The 25665-nt window shown below is 48.9% G+C and overlaps 2 protein-coding genes across 3 annotated transcripts in view; one reads left to right on the top strand and one right to left on the bottom strand.

The window, feature by feature from the left end:
* LOC115181687 (eukaryotic translation initiation factor 3 subunit B) lies at window positions 1-15811 on the top strand. The gene is made up of 18 exons (XM_029743520.1): window positions 1-227; window positions 1083-1284; window positions 2544-2663; window positions 2976-3033; window positions 3143-3271; window positions 3490-3647; window positions 4814-4945; window positions 6514-6580; window positions 7321-7367; window positions 9711-9921; window positions 10303-10396; window positions 11641-11766; window positions 12052-12130; window positions 12480-12618; window positions 13158-13283; window positions 14654-14840; window positions 15009-15118; window positions 15215-15811. The coding sequence occupies exons 1-17, from the start codon at window positions 128-130 to the stop codon at window positions 15104-15106; spliced, it is 2073 nt and encodes a 690-aa protein (XP_029599380.1). The 5' UTR covers window positions 1-127; the 3' UTR covers window positions 15107-15118; window positions 15215-15811.
* Window positions 1-20323, bottom strand: part of LOC115181686 (BRCA1-associated ATM activator 1) — a 60025-nt gene extending 39702 nt beyond the window's left edge. The window contains exon 1 of one of the 2 annotated variants that reach the window (XM_029743517.1): window positions 20065-20323. The gene's annotated coding sequence lies outside the window, so the exon portion shown is untranslated. Of the gene's footprint in view, window positions 1-619; window positions 676-20064 lie in introns of those variants that run through there. The other variant, XM_029743518.1, reaches the window with a different exon arrangement.
* Between the last annotated feature and the right edge of the window lie 5342 nt (window positions 20324-25665).

The following is a 25665-nucleotide window of genomic DNA, read 5'->3' as shown; positions in this document are numbered from 1 at the left end:
GTTTCCCGCAAGTCGTCCATTTTCACGTAATCGCACATGGTGGTACACCAGCGGCTAACCGATAGCCTTGTAGAAATCTACATTTCCACCGATTTAGCGTAGACTAACACACTCCCAAGCCTGTTAAATGCACGACACGGAGGATATGCCGGCTGATGTCGACTTCGACGAGGATGAACCTTCGTTCAGTGACCCAGAAGACTTCGAAGATGATGTCGACGACGAGGGTGAGAAAATGCAGGAAAGATGCCGGCTTTTTTTGCGGCCTGGAGAGCTAGTTGGGTTCGCTAACCTCGCTGTTTTAGTGTATGTAGTTAGCTACAAGGCTATCGTTGCAATACATGACATGTACACCAAATGTGTAGAAATAATTGTTAAAATATTTATAATTTTTTTAAGGGTCAATGAAAAGATCAGCTAATGATCACTTTTGAGAACGTTCGTAAAGTGATCATGTTAGCCAGCTACAGTAGCTGTTAAAGCTAACAGTGGGTTCATTCATACCTCGCCCATCCACGCAAAGTTGTCCATACAAATGGCGTGCCAAAGAAGAACGCCTGTGACATTTTACACATTTGTTTGTTAGCGATGTTCTTATTGTAAACGATCTGTAACAAACCTTAGCATCACTGTTTTGTTTCCAGTTGTTAGCTGAAGCGGGACATGGTGACTCCCCGCCATCAGTGCATTACTAGCTAGCTAACGTAACTACCAGCTGTCAGATAATAGTGAATGCAGATGTTTTATAAACTATAGCATAGCCCAATCTACACCCTCACAACCTTTACCCAAGTTGAATTTTCAGCAGGTGTGGCAAAAATGGTAAATTAACTTTCTGGGGGACAACAGAGCTAACTTTAGGTGACATTGTCTCCAGTTAATTGGTAAAACATGTACAAATGTATGCACACATGAGTCGCTTTAGATTAAAAAGTATATGCTAAATGGCATTATTATTACATGGGGCCCATCTTTGTCTATACACAATCAATGGTATGGAAAACCCTGGTTTGATAAACTACCTCACCAAGTAACATTCTCTTTACCCGCTCCCTCCCCCTCATCCATCCCTCCCCCTGTAGAGTTGCTGGGTGACCTGCTGCGGGAGAAGCCTCAGGAGGCAGACGGGATAGACTCTGTGGTTGTCGTGGACAATGTGCCCCAGGTCGGCCCCGAGCGCCTGGAGAAACTGAAGAACGTCATCCACAAGATATTCTCCAAGTTCGGCAAGATCACCAACGAGTTCTACCCGACTGTAGACGGACCTGAAGGACTCACTAAGGGGTGAGCAGTAGGGTGCAGGGAGGCTGTGGCAGGGTGCAGGGAGGCTGTGGCAGGGTGCAGGGAGGCTGAGGCAGGGTGCAGGGAGGCTGGTGCAGGGAGGCTGAGGCAGGGTGCAGGGAGGCTGTGGCAGGGTGCAGGGAGGCTGTGGCAGGGTGCAGGGAGGCTGAGGCAGGGTGCAGGGAGGCTGGTGCAGGGAGGCTGAGGCAGGGTGCAGGGAGGCTGTGGCAGGGTGCAGGGAGGCTGTGGCAGGGTGCAGGGAGACTGTGGCAGGGTGCAGGGAGGCTGTGGCAGGGTGCAGGGAGGCTGTGGCAGGGTGCAGGGAGGCTGTGGCAGGGTAAAGGGAGGCTGTGGCAGGGTGCAGGGAGGCTGTGGCAGGGTGCAGGGAGGCTGTGGCAGGGTAAAGGGAGGCTGTGGCAGGGTGCAGGGAGGCTGTGGCAGGGTGCAGGGAGGCTGTGGCAGGGTGCAGGGAGGCTGTGGCAGGGTGCAGGGAGGCTGTGGCAGGGTAAAAGGAGGCTGTGGCAGGGTAAAGGGAGGCTGTGGCAGGGTAAAGGGAGGCTGTGGCAGGGTAAAGGGAGGCTGTGGCAGGGTAAAGGGAGGCTGTGGCAGGGTAAAGGGAGGCTGTGGCAGGGTGCAGGGAGGCTGTGGCAGGGTGCAGGGAGGCTGTGGCAGGGTGCAGGGAGGCTGTGGCAGGGTGCAGGGAGGCTGTGGCAGGGTGCAGGGAGGCTGTGGCAGGGTGCAGGGAGGCTGTGGCAGGGTGCAGGGAGGCTGTGGCAGGGTAAAGGGAGGCTGTGGCAGGGTAAAGGGAGGCTGTGGCAGGGTGCAGGGAGGCTGTGGCAGGGTAAAGGGAGGCTGTGGCAGGGTAAAGGGAGGCTGTGGCAGGGTAAAGGGAGGCTGTGGCAGGGTAAAGGGTTGTCACGATACTAAGTATTAAGGAAGGAAAGAACATGAAACAGACTGAATTTCTTGAGGAAGACAGTCTTAATGTTGGGAAAAACAGCTGTATGTTATCAACCACAGTCACGTTTGTTTATTTTCCAAGCTATAGCACAATATTTTACACAAAGTAGGTTTTTAAAGGACCAAAGAGCTTAGTCTTTGTTTTATTGTTTGCCAAGGAAATCTGGTATGTTAGTATAACAATACTGGTGTCATGGCAACACTGTTAGCATGGCAACACTGTTATGGTGTAGAGTGAGTAGTAGAGTTTTACCTACTCAGACCTATAGTTAGTTAACCTGTAGTTAATATTATCTCTGTAGGTACATCTTCCTGGAGTATGGAGCTCCCACTCAGGCTCTGGAGGCAGTGAAGAACGCTGACGGCTACAAGCTGGACAAGCAGCACACCTTCAGAGTCAATGTGTTCACCGACTTCGACAAGTAAGAATACACTACACACAAACACATGGGTTCAGGGCATCATTCCAGCTGTTATATGGGGTGTCCAGGGCATCATTCCAGCTGTTATATGGGGTGTCCAGGGCATCATTCCAGCTGTTATATGGGGTGTCCAGGGCATCATTCCAGCTGTTATATGGTGTCTGGTTAGTTATGGATCATCTAGGCACAACAACAACACGGCAGAAATGTTTGACATAGATATACATGATATAGAACTGTCTGCTGTAGATGTTTGATATAGATATACATGATATAGAACTGTCTGCTGTAGATTGTGATGTTGTGTTCCAGGTACATGAGCATCAGTGATGAGTGGGAGACTCCTGAGAAGCAGCCCTTCAAGGACTTTGTGAGTGTTACACACTGTCACTTCAACCACACATTCAGAGAATACCCACCCGGGGTTGTGGAGGGGGGAAAAGTCATTACTAACGGTCACTTCCTGTTTGTGTTGCCAGGGTAACATGCGTCACTGGATGGAGGACCCTGACTGTCGTGACCAGTACAGCGTCATCTACGAATCAGGAGAGAGGACCGCCATCTTCAACAACGACGCCAAGGATCCAATCGTCTCCGAGGAGAGGGCGGTGAGTCAACCATTCAACCAATCACGACAGAGCAGTGAGATGATGGTTCAACCAATCAGATTTTTTTGTTGTTGCACTGACCATTCTACATCTACAGAAATACTTTGATGGCTTTGATGCTTAAAAAGTAGAAGGCTTGATTGTGTAAATCAAAATGTCTGCCATGGTGTATTTTGATTGATTCTGAGGTTGTGTGTTCTGACTGTGTTTCCCTGCAGCGCTGGACAGAGACGTATGTGCGCTGGTCTCCCAAGGGAACCTACCTGGCCACGTTCCACCAGCGAGGCATTGCATTGTGGGGTGGAGAGAAGTTCAAGCAGATCCAACGTTTCAGCCACCAGGGAGTGTCTCTGATCGACTTCTCCCCCTGCGAGAGGTAACCAATCACTAATGAATAATCAATGCCTGTCTATATCACATCTATGAAGCTACATTAAGTTGTTATAATGCTTAATTCCCTGATGGAAACTGAGGACCCTCAGGCCATAATGTAACTATGTAGTTTTATTAAGCCTTTTAAGGTGTTATAACGCTTCATAGGTATGTTGCCGTGACGTTCAGTCCCGATGGACACCGTGGACACCCCATGCCCTAGTGTAGCTCTGTCAACGGTATGAAGCCATGTGAAGCTACATAAAGGGGTTATAATGCTTGGTAGGTACAGGTAACTGCCAGAATAAAGGAAACCCCAACATAAAGTATCTCAGTTGGACCACCACTCTATTGGAGGGATGTGTCACGCTGGCATAAGGGATCGGGAGACAGGCGCAGGAATGCGTAATGTTCTTTTTTTTCTTTACCCAAATGACAGCGTGCCGTGTACAGGTACCGGGACAAAGACCAAACAAACACGTATACAACACACAGGGTTGAAACCCCAAAACAAAAGAGCGAGGATTACCTCAAATAAATAACACAAGCACACAATGATTAAGACACGGGACGAGACCCGTAATCATCTGCACAATGCAAAGTCCAAAACACACAGCACAGTTACTCACACGCACCAACGGACATTGTAACAATAAATCGACAGGACAATGGTAAACCAAGGACACACTTATATAATCACTGGGAATAGGGGCCAGGTGTGCATAATGAAAGTTCCGGAGGGATCTGTGACAGTGTGAAACCATTCTTCCACTATAAAGTCCTTAATTTGGTGTTGTGTTGAAAAACACTGTCTCAGGCACCGCTCCAGAATCTCCCAGAAGTGTTAAATTTACTAAGACTCACACACCCTTTAAAACCCCTATGCTCCTTTGAGAGCCCTCTTTTAAAGTCTCTTCTAGCCATGGTAGCCCAGATAATGGTCAACTGGGCATGTTTATACATGACCCTAAGCATGATGGGATGTTAATTGCTTAATTACCTCAGGAACCACACCTGTGTGGAAGCACCTGCTTTCAACATACTTTGTATCCCTCGTTGACTCAAATGTCTCCTTTTATTTTGGCAGTTAGCCTAGTGTGGTTATAACCTGTCTATGTCAGCTGTATGAATCCGTATGAAGCTACATAAAGGTGTTATAATGCTTGGTAGATACGTGGTGACGTTCAGTCCCCTGATGGACACTAAGGAAGACCCCCAGGCCATCATCATCTGGGACATTCTGACTGGCCAGAAGAAGAGAGGCTTCCACTGTGAGAGCTCCGCCCACTGGCCTATCTTCAAGTAAGGACTGACTACCCACCTGTCTGTTTTCATGTCTCTGTTCCTGTCTCTACATCTTCTAGTAAGGACTGACTACCCACCTGTCTGTTTTCATGTCTCTGTTCCTGTCTCTACATCTTCTAGTAAGGACTGACTACCCACCTGTCTGTTTTCATGTCTCTGTTCCTGTCTCTACATCTTCTAGTAAGGACTGACTACCCACCTGTCTGTTTTCATGTCTCTGTTCCTGTCTCTACATCTTCTAGTAAGGACTGACTACCCACCTGTCTGTTTTCATGTCTCTGTTCCTGTCTCTACATCTTCTAGTAAGGACTGACTACCCACCTGTCTGTTTTCATGTCTCTGTTCCTGTCTCTACATCTTCTAGTAAGGACTGACTACCCACCTGTCTGTTTTCATGTCTCTGTTCCTGTCTCTACATCTTCTAGTAAGGACTGACTACCCACCTGTCTGTTTTCATGTCTCTGTTCCTGTCTCTACATCTTCTAGTAAGGACTGACTACCCACCTGTCTGTTTTCATGTCTCTGTTCCTGTCTCTACATCTTCTAGTAAGGACTGACTACCCACCTGTCTGTTTTCATGTCTCTGTTCCTGTCTCTACATCTTCTAGTAAGGACTGACTACCCACCTGTCTGTTTTCATGTCTCTGTTCCTGTCTCTACATCTTCTAGTAAGGACTGACTACCCACCTGTCTGTTTTCATGTCTCTGTTCCTGTCTCTACATCTTCTAGTAAGGACTGACTACCCACCTGTCTGTTTTCATGTCTCTGTTCCTGTCTCTACATCTTCTAGTAAGGACTGACTACCCACCTGTCTGTTTTCATGTCTCTGTTCCTGTCTCTACATCTTCTAGTAAGGACTGACTACCCACCTGTCTGTTTTCATGTCTCTGTTCCTGTCTCTACATCTTCTAGTAAGGACTGACTACCCACCTGTCTGTTTTCATGTCTCTGTTCCTGTCTCTACATCTTCTAGTAAGGACTGACTACCCACCTGTCTGTTTTCATGTCTCTGTTCCTGTCTCTACATCTTCTAGTAAGGACTGACTACCCACCTGTCTGTTTTCATGTCTCTGTCCTGTTCCTGTCTTTATATCTTCAAGTAGCCAAGAACTGTAGCAGAACTTGTTTCTCTTGCATTCTGTCTTGGTTCTCTCCCTAACTGCAGCGGCCTGTCTTGGTTCTCTCCCTAACTGCAGCGGCCCGTCTTGGTTCTCTCCCTAACTGCAGCGGCCTGTCTTGGTTCTCTCCCTAACTGCAGCGGCCTGTCTTGGTTCTCTCCCTAACTGCAGCGGCCTGTCTTGGTTCTCTCCCTAACTGCAGCGGCCTGTCTTGGTTCTCTCCCTAACTGCAGCGGCCTGTCTTGGTTCTCTCCCTAACTGCAGCGGCCTGTCTTGGTTCTCTCCCTAACTGCAGCGGCCTGTCTTGGTTCTCTCCCTAACTGCAGCGGCCTGTCTTGGTTCTCTCCCTAACTGCAGCGGCCTGTCTTGGTTCTCTCCCTAACTGCAGCGGCCTGTCTTGGTTCTCTCCCTAACTGCAGCATTCTAACGTGTGTCTGTTTCTCCAGGTGGAGTCACGATGGGAAGTTCTTTGCCAGGATGACCCAGGACACACTGAGCATCTATGAGACTCCAGTAAGTCCCCACACTGAGCATCTATGGGACTCCAGTAAGTCCCCACACTGAGCATCTATGACCCCAGTAAGTCCCCACACTGAGCGTCTTTGGCCCCAGTAAGTCCCCACACTGAGCATCTGAGACTCCAGTAAGTCCCCACACTGAGCGTCTATGAGACTCCAGTAAGTCCCCACACTGAGCATCTATGACCCCAGTAAGTCCCCACACTGAGCATCTATGACCCCAGTAAGTCCCCACACTGAGCGTCTTTGGCCCCAGTAAGTCCCCACACTGAGCGTCTATGAGACTCCAGTAAGTCCCCACACTGAGCGTCTATGACCCCAGTAAGTCCCCACACTGAGCGTCTATGACCCCAGTAAGTCCCCACACTGAGCATCTATGACCCCGGTAAGTCCCCACACTGAGCGTCTATGACCCCGGTAAGTCCCCACACTGAGCGTCTATGACCCCGGTAAGTCCCCACACTGAGCGTCTATGACCCCGGTAAGTCCCCACACTGAGCGTCTATGACCCCAGTAAGTCCCCACACTGAGCGTCTATGACCCCAGTAAGTCCCCACACTGAGCGTCTATGACCCCAGTAAGTCCCCACACTGAGCGTCTATGACCCCAGTAAGTCCCCACACTGAGCGTCTATGACCCCAGTAAGTTAGATTTGACCAGTATTACTCTGAGTGTCTCTGTATCTATAACAGACTGGTGTGTTCATACTTAACAGCCTGTTTTCTCCTGTCGTAGTCCATGGGCCTGTTGGACAAGAAGAGTCTGAAGATCAGTGGTATCAAGTAAGTCACGTCTTTATCCTGGGGATGTTGACCCTTAATCAGTTAGTTCAATCTGTCATCAAGTAAGTCACGTCTTTATCCTGGGGATGTTGACCCTTAATCAGTTAGTTCAATCTGTCATCAAGTAAGTCACGTCTTTATCCTGGGGATGTTGACCCTTAATCAGTTAGTTCAATCTGTCATCAAGTAAGTCACGTCTTTATCCTGGGGATGTTGACCCTTAATCAGTTAGTTCAATCTGTCATCAAGTAAGTCACGTCTTTATCCTGGGGATGTTGACCCTTAATCAGTTAGTTCAATCTGTCATCAAGTGACCGGTCAGACAGCATACAGAGACTAGTTAGAGGAATACCGCCTGTCAGACAGCATATAGAGACTAGTTAGAGGAATACCACCTGTCAGACGGCATACAGAGACTAGTTAGAGGAATACCACCGGTCAGACAGCATACAGAGACTAGTTAGAGGAATACCACCTGTCAGACGGCATACAGAGACTAGTTAGAGGAATACCACCTGTCAGACGGCATACAGAGACTAGTTAGAGGAATACCACCTGTCAGACGGCATACAGAGACTAGTTAGAGGAATACCACCTGTCAGACGGCATACAGAGACTAGTTAGAGGAATACCACCTGTCAGACGGCATACAGAGACTAGTTAGAGGAATACCACCTGTCAGACGGCATACAGAGACTAGTTAGAGGAATACCACCGGTCAGACAGCATACAGAGACTAGTTAGAGGAATACCACCGGTCAGACAGCATACAGAGACTAGTTAGAGGAATACCGCCTGTCAGACAGCATACAGAGACTAGTTAGAGGAATACCGCCTGTCAGACAGAGACTAGTTAGAGGAATACCACCTGTCAGACAGCATACAGAGACTAGTTAGAGGAATACCACCGGTCAGACAGCATACAGAGACTAGTTAGAGGAATACCACCGGTCAGACAGCATACAGAGACTAATTAGAGGAATACCATCTGTCAGACAGAGACCAGTTAGAGGAATACCACCTGTCAGACAGAGACTAGTTAGAGGAATACCACCTGTCAGACAGCATACAGAGACTAGTTAGAGGAATACCGCCTGTCAGACAGAGACTAGTTAGAGGAATACCACCTGTCAGACAGCATACAGAGACTAGTTAGAGGAATACCACCTGTCAGACAGCATACAGAGACTAGTTAGAGGAATACCACCGGTCAGACAAAGACTAGTTAGAGGAATACCACCTGTCAGACAGAGACTAGTTAGAGGAATACCACCTGTCAGACAGCATACAGAGACTAGTTAGAGGAATACCACCTGTCAGACAGCTTACAGAGACTAGTTAGAGGAGATGAACACCACCTGCCCCCAGGTGATGACATCATAGTGGTGTGTGTGTATTAATCCTCTCCTCCCCTCTGCAGGGACCTCCTGGTCCCCAGGTGATGACATCATAGTGGTGTGTGTGTGTATTAATCCTCTCCTCCCCTCTGCAGGGACCTCCTGGTCCCCAGGTGATGACATCATAGTGGTGTGTGTGTATTAATCCTCTCCTCCCCTCTGCAGGGACCTCCTGGTCCCCAGGTGATGACATCATAGTGGTGTGTGTGTATTAATCCTCTCCTCCCCTCTGCAGGGACCTCCTGGTCCCCAGGTGATGACATCATAGTGGTGTGTGTGTGTATTAATGCTCTGCAGGGACTTCTCCTGGTCCCCAGGTGATGACATCATAGTGGTGTGTGTGTATTAATGCTCTCCTCTCTGCAGGGACTTCTCCTGGTCCCCAGGTGATGACATCATAGTGGTGTGTGTGTATTAATGCTCTCCTCCCCTCTGCAGGGACTTCTCCTGGTCCCCAGGTGATGACATCATAGTGGTGTGTGTGTATTAATGCTCTCCTCCCCTCTGCAGGGACTTCTCCTGGTCCCCAGGTGATGACATCATAGTGGTGTGTGTGTATTAATCCTCTCCTCTCCTCTGCAGGGACTTCTCCTGGTCCCCAGGTGATGACATCATAGTGGTGTGTGTGTATTAATGCTCTCCTCCCCTCTGCAGGGACTTCTCCTGGTCCCCAGGTGATGACATCATAGTGGTGTGTGTGTATTAATCCTCTCCTCTCCTCTGCAGGGACTTCTCCTGGTCCCCAGGTGATGACATCATAGTGGTGTGTGTGTATTAATGCTCTCCTCTCCTCTGCAGGGACTTCTCCTGGTCCCCAGGTGATGACATCATAGTGGTGTGTGTGTGTATTAATCCTCTCCTCTCCTCTGCAGGGACTTCTCCTGGTCCCCAGGTGATGATATCATAGTGGTGTGTGTGTGTATTAATGCTCTCCTCTCCTCTGCAGGGACTTCTCCTGGTCCCCAGGTGATAACATCATAGCATTCTGGGTACCCGAGGACAAAGACATCCCAGCCAGAGTGACTCTGATGCAGCTTCCCTCCAGACAGGAGATCAGAGTCAGGAACCTCTTCAATGTGGTCGACTGTAAACTCCACTGGCAGAGACAGGGAGACTACCTCTGTGTCAAGGTGGACCGGACACCTAAAGGAACTCAGGTTAGTGAAGGGGGGAGGAGAAAAGAGGGAGGGTAAATGTGACTGCTTTGTTGTTAAACCTCATTTACAAGTCTCCTTTCTCTCTGTCCTCTCATCCTGTCATTCTCTCATGGTCCTCTCCTCCTCTATCATTCTCTCTCCTCTCTGTCCTCTCCTATCATTCTCTCCTCTATCATTCTCTCTCCTCTCTGTCCTCTCCTATCATTCTCTCCTCTATCATTCTCTCTCCTCTCTGTCCTCTCCTATCATTCTCTCCTCTATCATTCTCTCTCCTCTCTGTCCTCTCCTATCATTCTCTCCTCTATCATTCTCTCTCCTCTCTGTCCTCTCCTATCATTCTCTCCTCTATCATTCTCTCTCCTCTCTGTCCTCTCCTATCAGGGTGTGGTGACCAACTTTGAGATCTTCAGGATGAGAGAGAAGCAGGTTCCTGTTGACGTGGTGGAGATGAAGGGAGACCCGGAATCTAAAACTGGTAACACACACCCCCACTCTGACAAGACGGACACACACCCCCACTCTGACAAGACGGACACACACCCCCACTCTGACAAGACGGACACACACCCCCACTCTGACAAGACGGACAGACACCCCCCACTCTGACAAGACGGACAGACACCCCCCACTCTGACAAGACGGACAGACACCCCCCACTCTGACAAGACGGACACACACCCCCACTCTGACAAGACGGACACACACCCCCACTCTGACAAGACGGACACACACCCCCACTCTGACAAGACGGACACACACCCCCACTCTGACAAGACGGACACACCCCCCCCCACTCTGACAAGACGGACAGACACCCCCCACTCTGACAAGACGGACAGACACCCCCCCACTCTGACAAGGCGGACAGACACCCCCCACTCTGACAAGGCGGACAGACACCCCCCACTCTGACAAGGCGGACAGACACCCCCCCCACTCTGACAAGGCGGACAGACACCCCCCCACTCTGACAAGACGGACAGACACCCCCCCACTCTGACAAGACGGACAGACACCCCCCCACTCTGACAAGACGGACAGACACCCCCCCCCACTCTGACAAGACGGACAGACACCCCCCCCCACTCTGACAAGACGGACAGACACCCCCCCACTCTGACAAGGCGGACAGACACCCCCCACTCTGACAAGGCGGACAGACACCCCACTAAGGAACCACTCTGACAAGACGGACAGACACCCCCCCCCCCCCCCACTCTGACAAGACGGACAGACACCCCCCCCCCCCCACTCTGACAAGACGGACAGACACCCCCCCCCCCCCCCCCCCACTCTGACAAGACGGACAGACACCCCCCCCCCCCCCCCCCCCCCCCCCCCACTCTGACAAGACGGACAGACACCCCCCCCCCACTCTGACAAGACGGACAGACAAACCCCCACTCTGACAAGACGGACAGACAAACCCCCACTCTGACAAGACGGACAGACACCCCCCCCCCCCCACTCTGACAAGACGGACAGACACCCCCCCCACTCTGACAAGACGGACAGACACCCCCCCCCCACTCTGACAAGACGGACAGACAACCCCCCCACTCTGACAAGACGGACAGACAAACCCCCACTCTGACAAGACGGACAGACACCCCCCCACTCTGACAAGACGGACAGACAACCCCCCCACTGATAATGTGCAGTAACACCACCAGGTACAGTAACACCACCAGGTACAGTAACAGTGTTGTCGTCCCCTAGCGGAGAGCATCATAGCGTTTGCTTGGGAGCCTAACGGCAGTAAGTTTGCCGTCCTGCACGGTGAATCTCCCAGAATCAACGCCTCGTTCTACCACGTCAAGAACAACGGGAAGATAGAACTCATCAGTAAGTACAATGTTTACCTGAAAATATCACACACTGAAAGGAACCTTTAAAAACATTGACTCTGTAATATCTAGAAGGATTGTTATTCCGTCTCTACTGTTGTCAGATGTCGTATTCAGTCCTTTGGCAAACAACACAGTCTGGTACTGTAACATAGCCAGCTTCCAGATTTACTGTAACATTCTCTCCTCTCTCCCTCTTTCTCCATCCCCTCCCCACGCTCTCCTCCCCTCTCTCTCTCCTCCCCTCCCCACGCTCTCTCTCTCCTCTCTTCTCTCTCTCCAGAGATGTTTGACAAGCAGCAGGCCAACAGCATCTTCTGGAGTCCTCAGGGACAGTTCATGGTGCTGGCTGGACTCAGGAGGTACAAGACGTGTGTGTGTGTGAGAGAGAGAGAGATATCCTCCTGTGTTCACTCTGTCCTCTCCTCCAGTATGAACGGGGCCCTGTGTTAACCCTGTCCTCTCCTCCAGTATGAACGGGGCCCTGTGTTAACCCTGTCCACTCCTCCAGTATGAACGGGGCCCTGTGTTAACCCTGTCCTCTCCTCCAGTATGAACGGGGCCCTGTGTTAACCCTGTCCACTCCTCCAGTATGAACGGGGCCCTGTGTTAACCCTGTCCTCTCCTCCAGTATGAACGGGGCCCTGTGTTAACCCTGTCCTCTCCTCCAGTATGAACGGGGCCCTGTGTTAACCCTGTCCTCTCCTCCAGTATGAACGGGGCCCTGGCGTTTGTGGATACCTCTGACTGCACCATGATGAACATGGTTGAACACTACATGGCTTCTGATGTAGAGTGGGACCCTACAGGACGATACCTGGTCACCTCTGTGTCCTGGTGGAGTCACAAGGTACACCTCACACACACCTGACACACACACACACACACACACACAGACCTGACACACACACACAGACCTGACACACACACACAGACCTGACACACACACACAGACCTGACACACACACACAGACCTGACACACACACACAGACCTGACACACACAGAGACCTGACACACACAGAGACCTGACACACACACAGACCTGACACACACACACAGACCTGACACACACACACAGACCTGACACACACACACAGACCTGACACACACACAGACCTGACACACACACAGACCTGACACACACACAGACCTGACACACACACAGACCTGACACACACACAGACCTGACACACACAGGGAATAAATTCCTACTGTCATGTTTTTTAAACGGAGGTTCAACAAAATGAAGGTTGTACAACAACACACAGACACAACTTCTGTTGATCCTGTACTTTTGTTTCCTTTTGGTTTTGAGGTTGAAAAGAACAATGGTGTGTTTATCTGAGCCGTATCAAGTGGGTTCTTAAAGGGGTCGTCTCTCCATCAGGTGGACAATGCCTACTGGCTGTGGACCTTCCAGGGTCGTCTCCTCCAGAAGAACAACAAGGACCGCTTCTGTCAGCTACTCTGGAGACCTCGGCCTGCTACCCTTCTCACACAGGACACCATCAAGGTACGAACCCGTGGGTGTAGTGTGTGGTATGTTGGTGTAGTGTGGTGTGTGTGGTGGGTGTAGTGTGTGTGTGTAGTGGGGGTGTGGTATGTTGGTGTAGTGTGGTGGGTGTAGTGTGTGGTATGTTGGTGTAGTGTGGTGGGTGTAGTGTGTGTGTGTGTGTGGTGGGTGTAGTGGGGGTGTGGTATGTTGGTGTGGTGTGTGTGTGTAGTGGGGGTGTGTGTGGCCCCAGTATTTTATAAAGGGTATTTACTCTGGTATCAAAGTTGTTTTAAACCAATAGAATCCAAAACCCGTTCAGTGTCTGGACAAGTAGTGACTCCTGTCTAAACCTCTGTGTGTTGAGAGTTTTGTGGTCATGTGTCTTGACTGTGTGTATGTATAACATGGGCTTAGCTGGGACCCTTGACAGTCTTGTTGCTACGTATAACATGGGCTTAGCTGGGACCCTTGGTTTTGACAGTCTTGTTGCTACGTATAACATGGGCTTAGCTGGGACCCTCGACAGTCTTGTTGCTATGTATAACATGGGCTTAGCTGGGACCCTTGGTTTTGACAGTCTTGTTGCTACGTATAACATGGGCTTAGCTGGGACCCTCGACAGTCTTGGTAATACGTATAACATGGGCTTAGCTGGGACCCTTGACAGTCTTGTTGCAACGTATAACATGGGCTTAGCTGGGACCCTTGACAGTCTTGGTAATACGTATAGCATGGGCTTAGCTGTGACCCTTGACAGTCTTGGTACTATGTATAACATGGGCTTAGCTGGGACCCTTGACAGTCTTGGTACTACGTATAGCATAGGCTTAGCTGGGACCCTTGACAGTCTTGTTGCTATGTATAACATGGGCTTAGCTGGGACCCTTGGTTTTGACAGTCTTGTTGCTACGTATAACATGGGCTTAGCTGGGACCCTTGACAGTCTTGGTACTACGTATAACATGGGCTTAGCTGGGACCCTTGACAGTCTTGTTGCTACGTATAACATGGGCTTAGCTGGACCCTGGACAGTCTTGTTGCTATGTATAACATGGGCTTAGCTGGACCCTTGGTTTTGACAGTCTTGTTGCTACGTATAACATGGGCTTAGCTGGACCCTTGGTTTTGACAGTCTTGTTGCTATGTATAACATGGGCTTAGCTGGACCCTTGACAGTCTTGTTGCTACGTATAACATGGGCTTAGCTGGACCCTGGACAGTCTTGTTGCTACGTATAACATGGGCTTAGCTGGACCCTGGACAGTCTTGTTGCTACTTATAACATGGGCTTAGCTGGGACCCTTGACAGTCTTGGTACTACATATAACATGGGCTTAGCTGGGACTACGTATAACATGTTTTCTTCTGCGTTTTGACACGTTCCCCAGGTGATCAAGAAGGACCTGAAGAAGTACTCTAAGATCTTTGAGCAGAAGGATCGTCTGAGCCAGTCGAAGGCCTCCAAGGAGCTGGTGGACAAGAGGAGGAGCATGATGGAGGACTACCGTACCTACCGAGAGGCTGCCCTGCTACAACACGATGAACAGAAAGCTGCCCGCCTGCAGCTCCGAGGAGGTACGTAGATAAACCCCCCTGACCGTCTGCACCTATGACGGCCCAGACACTTTCATCCAACTGCCTCACGCTACAGAAACGGGGAGGTAAGCTGTTGCCCCCCTGTGGGCCGTTGTGGCTTGGGACCAGGCTTACTAAGCCTGACCCCTGACCTCTCTCTGTCTCTAGGAGTGGACACTGATGAGCTGGACAGTAACACAGATGACTGGGAGGAGGAGACCATTGAGTTTTTTATCAACGAAGAAATCATTCCCCTCGGAGAGTAGTCCCCTACGCAGGTAACACCTACACACACTACCCACCCACACACACACACTACCCACACACTACCTGGCTGTGGTTTTGACGGTCTCTCTCCCCCTCTTTCTCTCCAGGTCCATTTTTGCGTGGGGACTAGAGGGGGGGCGTTGCCTTGTCGACTGGAGGAGGGAAAACTACGCTGAGAATCTTGGGAGTTGCCAGAGTTCCACCATTCTCTCTTTGTGTCATCATCAAAGTGTGCCTTGTGGTATAGCGACTACAGCAAGCTAGCAACTGAGGGAGGGAGGAAACCAACTTTTAAACTGGCACTTTTTGAAATAGAACAGTACTCAGTCGTTTTTTTCTCCCTTTCTCATCTATCCTCGCTCGCTCACTTTATCCTTATCTTGACTACACCCCCTTGCAGTCTTAACCGTCGTTACCGTGGCAACGGTCCCACCTTACCATAAAGAGACGGAGAGCGTTGCACCACCACCGGGAGGGATGAGAACAGGGTGTGTGACGTGGCAGAGTGTGTGTGAGGCTAGAGAGTGTGTTCTCCTGATGACCAAACGTTCAAGGCTGTGTAGTAGTAGTAGCAGTACTGTGTTGAAGTGGCAGTATCCTCCTCCATTTAGACTACCTGATGTTGTTGTTGTTGTTGTTGTCATACTAGATCACAACTATCACATGATCATCTACGTCAATAAAGATAAACGTCATACAAATCATTCACTGTGTCTGGTTTTGACATGTGCTTAAGGTTTTTTTTGTTCTGCATGTGTTGAAAGTGTTCTATATTTTCTTCATTTAGCCAGACGTTCTCATACCAGTGTGACGTAGTGCAGACAGTGCATTCAACATCGGTTTAGTGCATCGTACCGTTCATAACTGGTGCCCTGTCTTCACGGTGTCTTCTAATGGAACATGTGAGTTTTTAGTAGTCTGGTCCTTTACATAAAGCAGAGGTGGGTAGTCTGGTCCTTTACATAAAGCAGAGGTGGGTAGTCTGGTCCTTTACATAAAGCAGAGGTGGGTAGTCTGGTCCTTTACATAAAGCAGAGGTAGGTGGGTAGTCTGGTCCTTTACATAAAGCAGAGGTGGGTAGTCTGGTCCTTTACATAAAGCAGAGGTAGGTAGGTAGTCTGGTCCTTTACATAAAGCAGAGGTAGGTGGGTAGTCTGGTCCTTTACATAAAGCAGAGGTAGGTAGGTAGGTAGGTAGGTAGTCTGGTCCTTTACATAAAGCAGAGGTAGGTAGTCTGGTCCTTTACATAAAGCAGAGGTAGGTAGGTAGGTAGTCTGGTCCTTTACATAAAGCAGAGGTAGGTAGGTAGTCTGGTCCTTTACATAAAGCAGAGGTAGGTAGGTAGGTAGTCTGGTCCTTTACATAAAGCAGAGGTAGGTAGGTAGTCTGGTCCTTTACATAAAGCAGAGGTGGGTAGTCTGGTCCTTTACATAAAGTAGAGGTAGGTAGGTAGGTAGGTAGGTAGGTAGGTAGGTAGGTAGGTAGTCTGGTCCTTTACATAAAGTAGAGGTAGGTAGGTAGTCTGGTCCTTTACATAAAGCAGAGGTGGGTAGTCTGGTCCTTTACATAAAGCAGAGGTAGGTAGGTAGGTAGGTAGGTAGTCTGGTCCTTTACATAAAGCAGAGGTAGGTAGGTAGTCTGGTCCTTTACATAAAGCAGAGGTATGTAGGTAGTCTGGTCCTTTACATAAAGCAGAGGTAGGTAGGTAGGTAGGTAGGTAGGTAGGTAGGTAGGTAGTCTGCTCCTTTACATAAAGCAGAGGTAGGTAGGTAGGTAGGTAGGTAGTCTGGTCCTTTACATAAAGCAGAGGTAGGTAGGTAGGTAGGTAGGTAGGTAGTCTGGTCCTTTACATTCAGTAGATTCTCAGTCCTGCCCCTCTGGAAACTTCTCTCAAACTGAGGATCTGAGTCTCATTCTGCACACATTATTTTACAAGTTTCTCTTTCTCTTTCTGCTTCACTCACCCTGGTCTGAACATGATGTAGTTGACTCACCCTGGTCTGAACATGATGTAGTTGACTCACCCTGGTCTGAACATGATGTAGTTGACTCACCCTGGTCTGAACATGATGTAGTTGACTCACCCTGGTCTGAACATGATGTAGTTGACTCACCCTGGTCTGAACATGATGTAGTTGACTCACCCTGGTCTGAACATGATGTAGTTGACTCACCCTGGTCTGAACATGATGTAGTTGACTCACCCTGGTCTGAACATGATGTAGTTGACTCACCCTGGTCTGAACATGATGTAGTTGACTCACCCTGGTCTGAACATGATGTAGTTGACTCACCCTGGTTTGAACATGATGTACTTGACTCACCCTGGTCTGAACATGATGTAGTTCACTCACCCTGGTCTGAACATGATGTAGTTGACTCACCCTGGTCTGAACATGATGTAGTTGACTCACCCTGGTCTGAACATGATGTAGTTGACTCACCCTGGTCTGAACATGATGTAGTTGACTCACCCTGGTCTGAACATGATGTAGTTGACTCACCCTGGTCTGAACATGATGTAGTTGACTCACCCTGGTCTGAACATGATGTAGTTCACTCACCCTGGTCTGAACATGATGTAGTTGACTCACCCTGGTCTGAACATGATGTAGTTCACTCACCCTGGTCTGAACATGATGTAGTTGACTCACCCTGGTCTGAACATGATGTAGTTTACAGTATGTCTCATATTTCTGAACAGCTGAAATAATAACTTGGCAGTGATTTGAAGGAACATTCCAAAAAGATAAAGGCAACAACCTTCCCTGCCTGTTGTAAAGGATATTGCCATGCGTTTTGTTTGACAATGGAAACTCCCAATAGCCAATATTTGCACATTCAATTGCCATTGACTGCCTGTCTGTCTGCCGTGCTCGTTTGATATACTGCGTAACCTACAGGGGCAAGAAAAAGTTAATTTGTGGAATTTCTTTCCTTCTTAATGCGTTTGAGCCAATGGGTTGTGTTGTGACAAGGTAGGGGTGATATACAGAAGATAGCCCTATTTTGTAAAATACCAAGTCCATATTATGGCAAGTACAGCTCAAATAAGCAAAGAGAAATGACAGTCCATCATTACTTTAAGACATGAAGGTCAGTCAATCCGGCAAATTTCAAGAACTTTTAAAGTTTCTTCGAGTGCAGTCACAAAAACCATCAAGTGTTATGATGAAACTGGCTCTCATGAGCACCGCCACATGTAAGGAAGACCCATAATTACCTCTGCTGTAGAGGATAAATTCATTAGAGTTAACTGCACCTCAGATTGCAGCCCAAATAAATGCTTCACAAAGTTCAAGTAACAGACACATCTCAACATCAACTGTTCAGAGGAGACTGTGTGAATCAGGCCTTCATGGTCAAATTGCTGCAAAGAAACCACTACTAAAGGACACCAATAAGAAGAGACTTGCTTGGGCCAAGAAACACAAGCAATGGACATCAGACCGGTGGAAATCTGTCCTTTGGTCTGATTAGTCAAAATGTTGGGTTCCAACCGCCGTGTCTTTGTGAGATGCAGAGTAGGTGAACGGATGATCTCCGCATGTGTGGTTCCCACCATGAAGAATGGAGGAGGAGGTGTGATGGTGCTTTGCTGGTGACACTGTGATTTATTTAGAATTCAAGGCACACTTAACCAGCATGGCTACCACAGCATTCTGCAGCAATATGCCATCCCATCTGGTTTGGGCTTAGTGGGACTATCGTTTGTTTTTCAACAGGACAATGACCGAATACACACCTCCAGGCTGTGTAAGGGCTATTTGACCAAGAAGGAGAGTGATGGAGTGCTGCATCAGATGACCTGGTCTTCACAATAACCCAACCTCAACCCAATTGAGATGGTTTGGGATGAGTTGGATCGCAGTGTGAAGGAAAATCAGCCAACGAGTACTCATCATATGTAGAAAATCCTTCAAGACTGTTGGAAAAGCATTCCAGGTGAAGCTGGTTGAGAGAATGCCAAGAGTTTGTAAAGCTGTCATCAAGGCAAAGGGTGCCTACTTTGAATAATCTAAAATATATTTTTTGGTTACTACATGATTCCATGTGTTATTTCATAGTTGTGATGTCTTCACTATTATTCGACAATGTAGTAAATAGTAAAAATAAATAAAACCCTTGAATTGTTAGGTGTCCAAACTTTTGTATATAATGGTGTATATAATGGTGTGTATATACCGTATGGACAGTATATGAATAGAAGGTGTGTATAGGATGAGCCTTGACAAGAATACAGAATATACAGTGCATTCGTAAATTATTCAGACCCCTTGACTTTTCCTGCATTTTGTTACTTTACAGCCTTATTCTAAAATTGATTAAACTGTTTGTGTTCCTCATCAAAATACACACAATACCCCATAATGACAAAGTAAAAATAGGTTTAGAAAGCGTCACCTTTTTCATATTCGCCTGTACATCGAGAACGCTTGCTCTGCGTCTGTGCACTCACTTTTCACTATCTATTACTTGATTTTAGTGGTAGTTAGAGCGTCACGAGGTATTTGGTTCTCTGTCCGTTCTCTTTTCTGTAGCCCGTTGCGTTTTCTTATTGCGGCACGCCCTCGCAATGTGCCCTATCATCTCACTTTTCATGTTTGAGTTTACAGTCAAACGCTCTGTGCTGGCCTTAGCAACGATAACAGTTTATTGGCTGCTTCCTCTTCTTTGAAACCAGCGCATTTCTATTAATGACTTTTCTCGTGGTTTATCAGGGCGCAACAGGCTTCTCATTGAACTGTATGTATCTTTGTGCACCGACAACGCTTATGAGTATGGATTTCTGTATAGCGGCATCAGTTATTTAATTAGCAGCAAAGACATGTTCCATTATTTCACAGTACTCCCCCATTCCTGATTTGTAGGATCAACTTGTAGTAGCGAGCCTATTGTTGCCAAAGCCATCTTTTCCGATTCTCTCTCCCCTCACACAGTCAATAATTTGTCCTACCCGTATCCAGGGAATCAATTCGTCAGAACCGTCCACCGTTCACTTGATTGTCGCATCCAGCGTCGCACGCCAAACACTCCGTTCAATTTGTGGCAAACAAATCCAACGCAGTCCTCCATTGTTATCCTCATCGCCAAATATGTAGTATTTTAGAATGCTTCATAAAGCAAACCCCATGTTGAGTCAATACTGCCATCTATTGGTAAACATAATACTTAACAAATATACCAGGTTACTACAGTACCAATCCCCAAAACATCGTTTTAGAGAATTTGGCAGTAAGTCCAACCAGTCTCACAACCAGCAGACCTCTTGTAACCACGCCAGCCCAGGACCTCCACATCCGGCTTCTTCACCTGCGGGAAGAAGCCACCCGGACAGCTGATGAAACTGTGGGTTCGTCTGAGACCAGCCACCCGGACAGCTGATGAAACTGTGGGATCGTCTGAGACCAGCCACCCAGACAGCTGATGAAACTGCACAACCGAAGAATTTCTTCACAAACTGTCACACCAGGGTCTTGACCTGACTGCAATTCGGCATTGTAACAGACTTCAGTGGGTAAATGCTCCCCTTCGATGGGCACTGGCACTCTGGAGAAGTGGGCTCTTCACGGATTAATCCTGGTTTCAACTGTACTGGGTAGATGGCAGACAGCGTGTATGACGTGGTGTGGTCGAGCAGTTTGCTGATGTCAACGTTGTTAAAACAGAGTGCCCCATGGTGGCGGCGGGGTTAGGGTATAGGCAGGCATAAGCTGCAGACAACAAACACAATTGCATTGTATATATGACAATTTGAATGCACAGAGATCCAGAGGCCCACTGTCGTGCCATTCATCCGCCGCCATCACCTCATGTTTCAGCGCGATAATGCACGGCCCCATGTCGCAAGGACTTGTACACAATTCCTGGAAGCTGAAAATCTCCCAGTTCTTCCATGGCCTGCAAACTCATCAGTCACACAAGTCACACATTGAGCGTTTGGGATGCTCTGGATCGACGTATATGACAGCGTGTTCCATTTCCCACCAATATCCAGCAACTTCACACAGCCATTGAAGTGGAGTGGGACAACATTCCACAATCTGATCAGCCTGATCAACTCTATGTGAAGAAGGGTGTTTGAATGTTAAATGACGAGACAGAGGCATGGATGCGAGTAACCAGTCTTGTTCAGTATATTGCAATACATCCGGGTATTTCAAGCACACCGGTAAAACACTGGAGTTGCAGTAATTAACATTTACCAACAGATGGCATCACTGTGCCATCTTACACCCATAACATCTTTCCTTTTATAAAATAGGACAGGAGCTGTCAATTCACTAACAAAACAAACCTAGTAATAATTTCCAACATGAACAGTTTAGTATTTTTTTTTTTTTTTTTTTTTTTTTTCAGGTAACAACTTAACACATTTTGATACTCTCTTCACTTTTATCTCTGTCTGTCAACAATCCCTAATGGGAAACCTACAGATTAAGTCTTTTTGGTGGCTGAGACAGACGCCCACAGCGTGAAAAGACAGGGGGCTTGTCTGCGGGGACTGCGGGTTCCCGCACAGGCGTGTCACCTGACTGTCTAAGGGGAGTATTGATGGGCGAGGGAGCGGCCGACCTGTGATCCCCTGGCTCTTCGCCCAGTGCCTCAGGCCCCATGTGACTTGCTGGGGTTCTGTCTTTTGTCATGCGACCCCTTTGACCATCAGGGTTCTGAGTAGGTGCTGGCTCAGCAATCCGAAGGTCAACCCTGTTACGACGGTACCGTGATCCATTCACCTCGACCAAGTAGGAGCGTGGTGCCACTTTCTGTACACAGGATCCGAGTCTCCAGAGGCCAGTCCGGTCCCCTGGTAGTGGCTTCATCCGCACCGTTTCACCCACCCTGAGCTCAGGTAAGTCTTTTGCTGATTTGTCATAGATGAACTTGGAGACCTGTCTTCTGTGACGTAGCTTCACCAGCACGTCTGTCACCACACATGGCTCCAGGAGAGTGCTGGCTACTGGCAGAGCTGCTTTTAAGCGCCGTGCCATGAGGCGCTGGGCCGGGCTGCTATCCATGCCTTCTGTCGGGGTATTGCGCCACTGCAGGATTGCTTTCCAGGCATCTTTGCCCTCTCGCAGAGCTTTTTTGCAGAGGTTCTTTGCGATTTTGACTGCGGACTCCGCCTTCCCATTAGCTTTTGGGTGTCGTGGTGATGAAGTGACGTGCTCGAATTCCCAATCTGCAGCAAATTTTCGGAACTCAACCCCGGAGAATTGGGGTCCATTGTCTGAAATTACCCTATCTGGCTGGCCATAGCGGGCAAACTGAGCCTTGCAGCGTTTGATTGTTGTCTCTGCTGAGAGGTCGGGGAGGAGGTCAATCTCCCAGAAGTCTGAGTAATGATCGACTACCAGCAGAAAGTCTTTGCCACTGTGCTGGAAGAGATCTAGACTTACTATCTGCCAGGGGCGCATCGGTAGCTCGTGGGACATCATCGTCTCTCTCTGTTGCTCAGTGGCATATTCATTGCAGATTGTGCATTTACTGACATAGTCTTTGATTTCACTCTGCATTCCTGGCCAATACAGTGTGTCACGTGCTTGTCTGTAACAGGCCTCACCTCCTATGTGACTTGAGTGCACGCGCGCCAACATCTCAGGGCGCAGAGACCGGGGAATAACGACTCTCTGACCCTTGAATATTACTCCGTTTTGAACACTGAGCTCCTCTTTGACTGGCCAATAATCTCTGACGGCTAAAGCAGTTTCTTCCTTGCAGTCGGGCCAGCCCATCAGAATCACAGACCTCAATGCCTGGAGTTGCTCGTCCCTGTCTGTGTGCTGTCTGATTTGTATCAGGCGCTGGTCCGTGACATTGAGGTAGTCAGCCTGGTTGATGTGTTCAACATCCACTTGCTCTGTTTGTAAGCTGCACACTGCGTGTCGTTCATGCATGGAGCGTGTGTGAGTGCCTGATGCAGTAGCCCTGCTGAGCGTGTCACTCACATACATCTCTGGCCCTGGCTTATACACCACCTTGAGGTTGTAGTTTTGTAGGGCCAGTAGCATGCTCTGCAGTCGTTTCGGGGCATTCAGGAGAGGCTTGCTGAATATAGCAATAAGGGGCTTGTGATCTGTCTCTGCGGTAATATTGTCGCGCCCGTACAGATAGTGGTGGAAGCGTTGGCATGCAAACACAATGCTGAGGCACTCCTTCTCTATCTGGGCATAGTTCTGCTCTGTTGGGGTGAGTGCCCTAGAGGCGAATGCCACAGGCTGGCCCTCCTGCATGAGGCAACAGCCAAGTCCATACTGGCTTGAGTCACTCTGAATCGTGACAGGTTTTGACACATCGTAGTATCGCAGTACAGGTGTCTGGGTGACCAGTTGTTTTATTTCCCTCACCGCTGCGTCATGTTTTGGGAGCCAATGCCAGATGGTGTCCTTGTCCATGAGCCTCCTTAGTGGCTCACACACTTCAGAGAGCCGCGGTAGGAACTTGGCCAGGTAGGTGACGAATCCGACGAAGCGCTGCACTGCCTTCACGTCAGATGGGTGGGGCATTTCCAAGACAGCCTTCACTTTTTCAGGATCCGCCTTCAATCCAGTGGAGGACAAGATGTGCCCATGAAAGCGGACCTCTGGCACTTTAAACTGAAGCTTTTTTATGCTTAGCCTTAGCTTGACCTGTCTGCATCTGACCATCAGGGCCAGCAGCTTGGCATCATGGTCACATTCTGCCTCCTCATCACTGTCCCCACAGCCCACTACGAGGATGTCATCTGCTATGGGTTCCACGCCACTGAGTCCCATCAACAGCTCATGCTGTTTCCGCTGATACACCTCTGGAGCCACGGAGACACCAAACGGGAGCTTCAACCACCTCTTCCTGCCCCAGGGTGTCCAAAAGGTGGTCATGTAGCTGCTGGGCTCGTCGAGCTTGCACTGCAGGAAGGCATCTCTGGCGTCCACGAGCGTGAAGACTCTGGCCTTTGGGAGCTTGTAAAGAACATCCTCCAACGTGGGCATAATGTAATGTGAGCGTCTCAGAGCCCGGTTGAGGTGTTTAGGATCAATGCATATCCGTAGCTTGTCTGGTTTCTTGACGATGACCATATTACTTATCCAGTCTGTAGGCTCGGTGACGGATATCATGTGGCCATCTGCTTCGTATTTGTCAAGCTGAGCCTTTGTAGCTGCTTTCATGGCCACTGGTACATTGCGGGGTGCACACTGGACAGGCTGGATTGCTGCGTCCAACTCAAAGTGGACTTCGCCGGGAACTGACTCGACCGGTGCATTGAAGACATCATGGTACTTGCTCAGGAGTGTCTCCTTGCTCAGGGGCCCAGCCTGGACATTGTCTACAATGTTAAGATCAGCTGGGATGGTGAAGTTAATGAGTCCAAGGCGCTCGCATGTAGAACCTGACAGTAATGGCTGTTGACTAGCCTCAACTATTTCAAACTCAAGGGTGTGTTTCTGGCCACGTAAAACACACTCTGTCACAAACAGGCCTAAAGAGGTCATGAACTGTCCCGAATACAGTTTCAGCTTGGTGCTACTCTGTGTGAGTTTGTCTCTGGGCGCGAGCCTCCTTTTGTCTCTAAGGCTCATAACATTACATGTGGCCCCTGAATCTAGCTGGCATTGCTGTGGTTTATTATTAAGTAGCAGAGTGACAAACCACTTTTGTCCTTTTGCCCTCACTGCCCCTATGCACTCGCTAGCATATACATCCTCTGTGCTGTTGTTCCCTTCATCTGTGTTTGTTTCAATGGAGTGCACTTTACCCTCCTTTCTCTTGCTTTTCATGCAGACCCTTGCGAAGTGATTAGCTGTACCACAGGATTTGCATATTTTTCCATAGGCTGGGCAGTATTCTTTTCCTCGTCCATGAGAAATGCCACAATATCTGCACGTATTGGGGTTGTCTGCTGCAGAGTTGGCTGTAGTATTAGCATTAGCAGTGGCAAAGGGGAATTTCCTTACTGGCTGCCTGAATGTAGCATTGACATTGTCCATATGTTGTCTTTCTAGTTCCATGGACCTTACCCGTATATCAGTAAGCTCTGCTGCACGGCATGTCTCCACCGCCAAGACCAGCGTCAGGTCGCGTTCTCTCAGCAAACGTCTGCGGGTGCCCTCATCAGTTATGCCAAGCACTAGCTTATCTCTGATCAGTTCATCTCTTAAAGCACCATAGTCACATGTAGCTGCCTTTTCCCTTAGCCTAGTGACAAAGCTGTCAATGGACTCCCCGTCCTCCTGTTTGCAACAACCGAAAACATAACGCTCGTAGATAACGTTCTTTGCTGGCTTGAAGTAATGTTCAAGAGCATCAAGAATAGCTGTAGCGTTACCTTGCTGAGCTGCTGTTAGGTTCAGGTTGTGTTTGTATACGTGTCGGCATTCTGTTCCCATTATAGTCCTCAAAGTGGCAGCCACTACCTCATCGTCCTTTTCCAGAAGTCCCGTTGCTAGTGCATAGTCCTCCCATTCACCTCTAAACGTATCCCAGTTTGTGCTCCAGTCTCCGCTAAGCTTCATAACGGCGGGAGGGGGAATGTTCGCTGCCATGTCTAATCGGTGCTAACAACACTGAAGCTAACTAG

This window comes from Salmo trutta, unplaced genomic scaffold (genome assembly GCF_901001165.1).
Source record: "Salmo trutta unplaced genomic scaffold, fSalTru1.1, whole genome shotgun sequence".
Classification (NCBI taxonomy): domain Eukaryota; kingdom Metazoa; phylum Chordata; class Actinopteri; order Salmoniformes; family Salmonidae; genus Salmo; species Salmo trutta.
The sequence above is the reverse complement of the archived record's forward strand: the minus strand, read 5'-3'. Positions and strand labels throughout refer to the sequence as shown.

Coding starts and splice junctions, on each gene's coding strand:
- LOC115181687 (XM_029743520.1), top strand. CDS start 128: ATGCACGACACGGAGGATATGCCGGCTGATGTCGACTTCGACGAGGAT. Junction 7,368..9,710: donor CTGAAGATCAGTGGTATCAA/GTAAGTCACGTC, acceptor TCTCCTCTGCAG/GGACTTCTCCTGGTCCCCAG. Junction 9,922..10,302: donor GGACACCTAAAGGAACTCAG/GTTAGTGAAGGG, acceptor CTCTCCTATCAG/GGTGTGGTGACCAACTTTGA.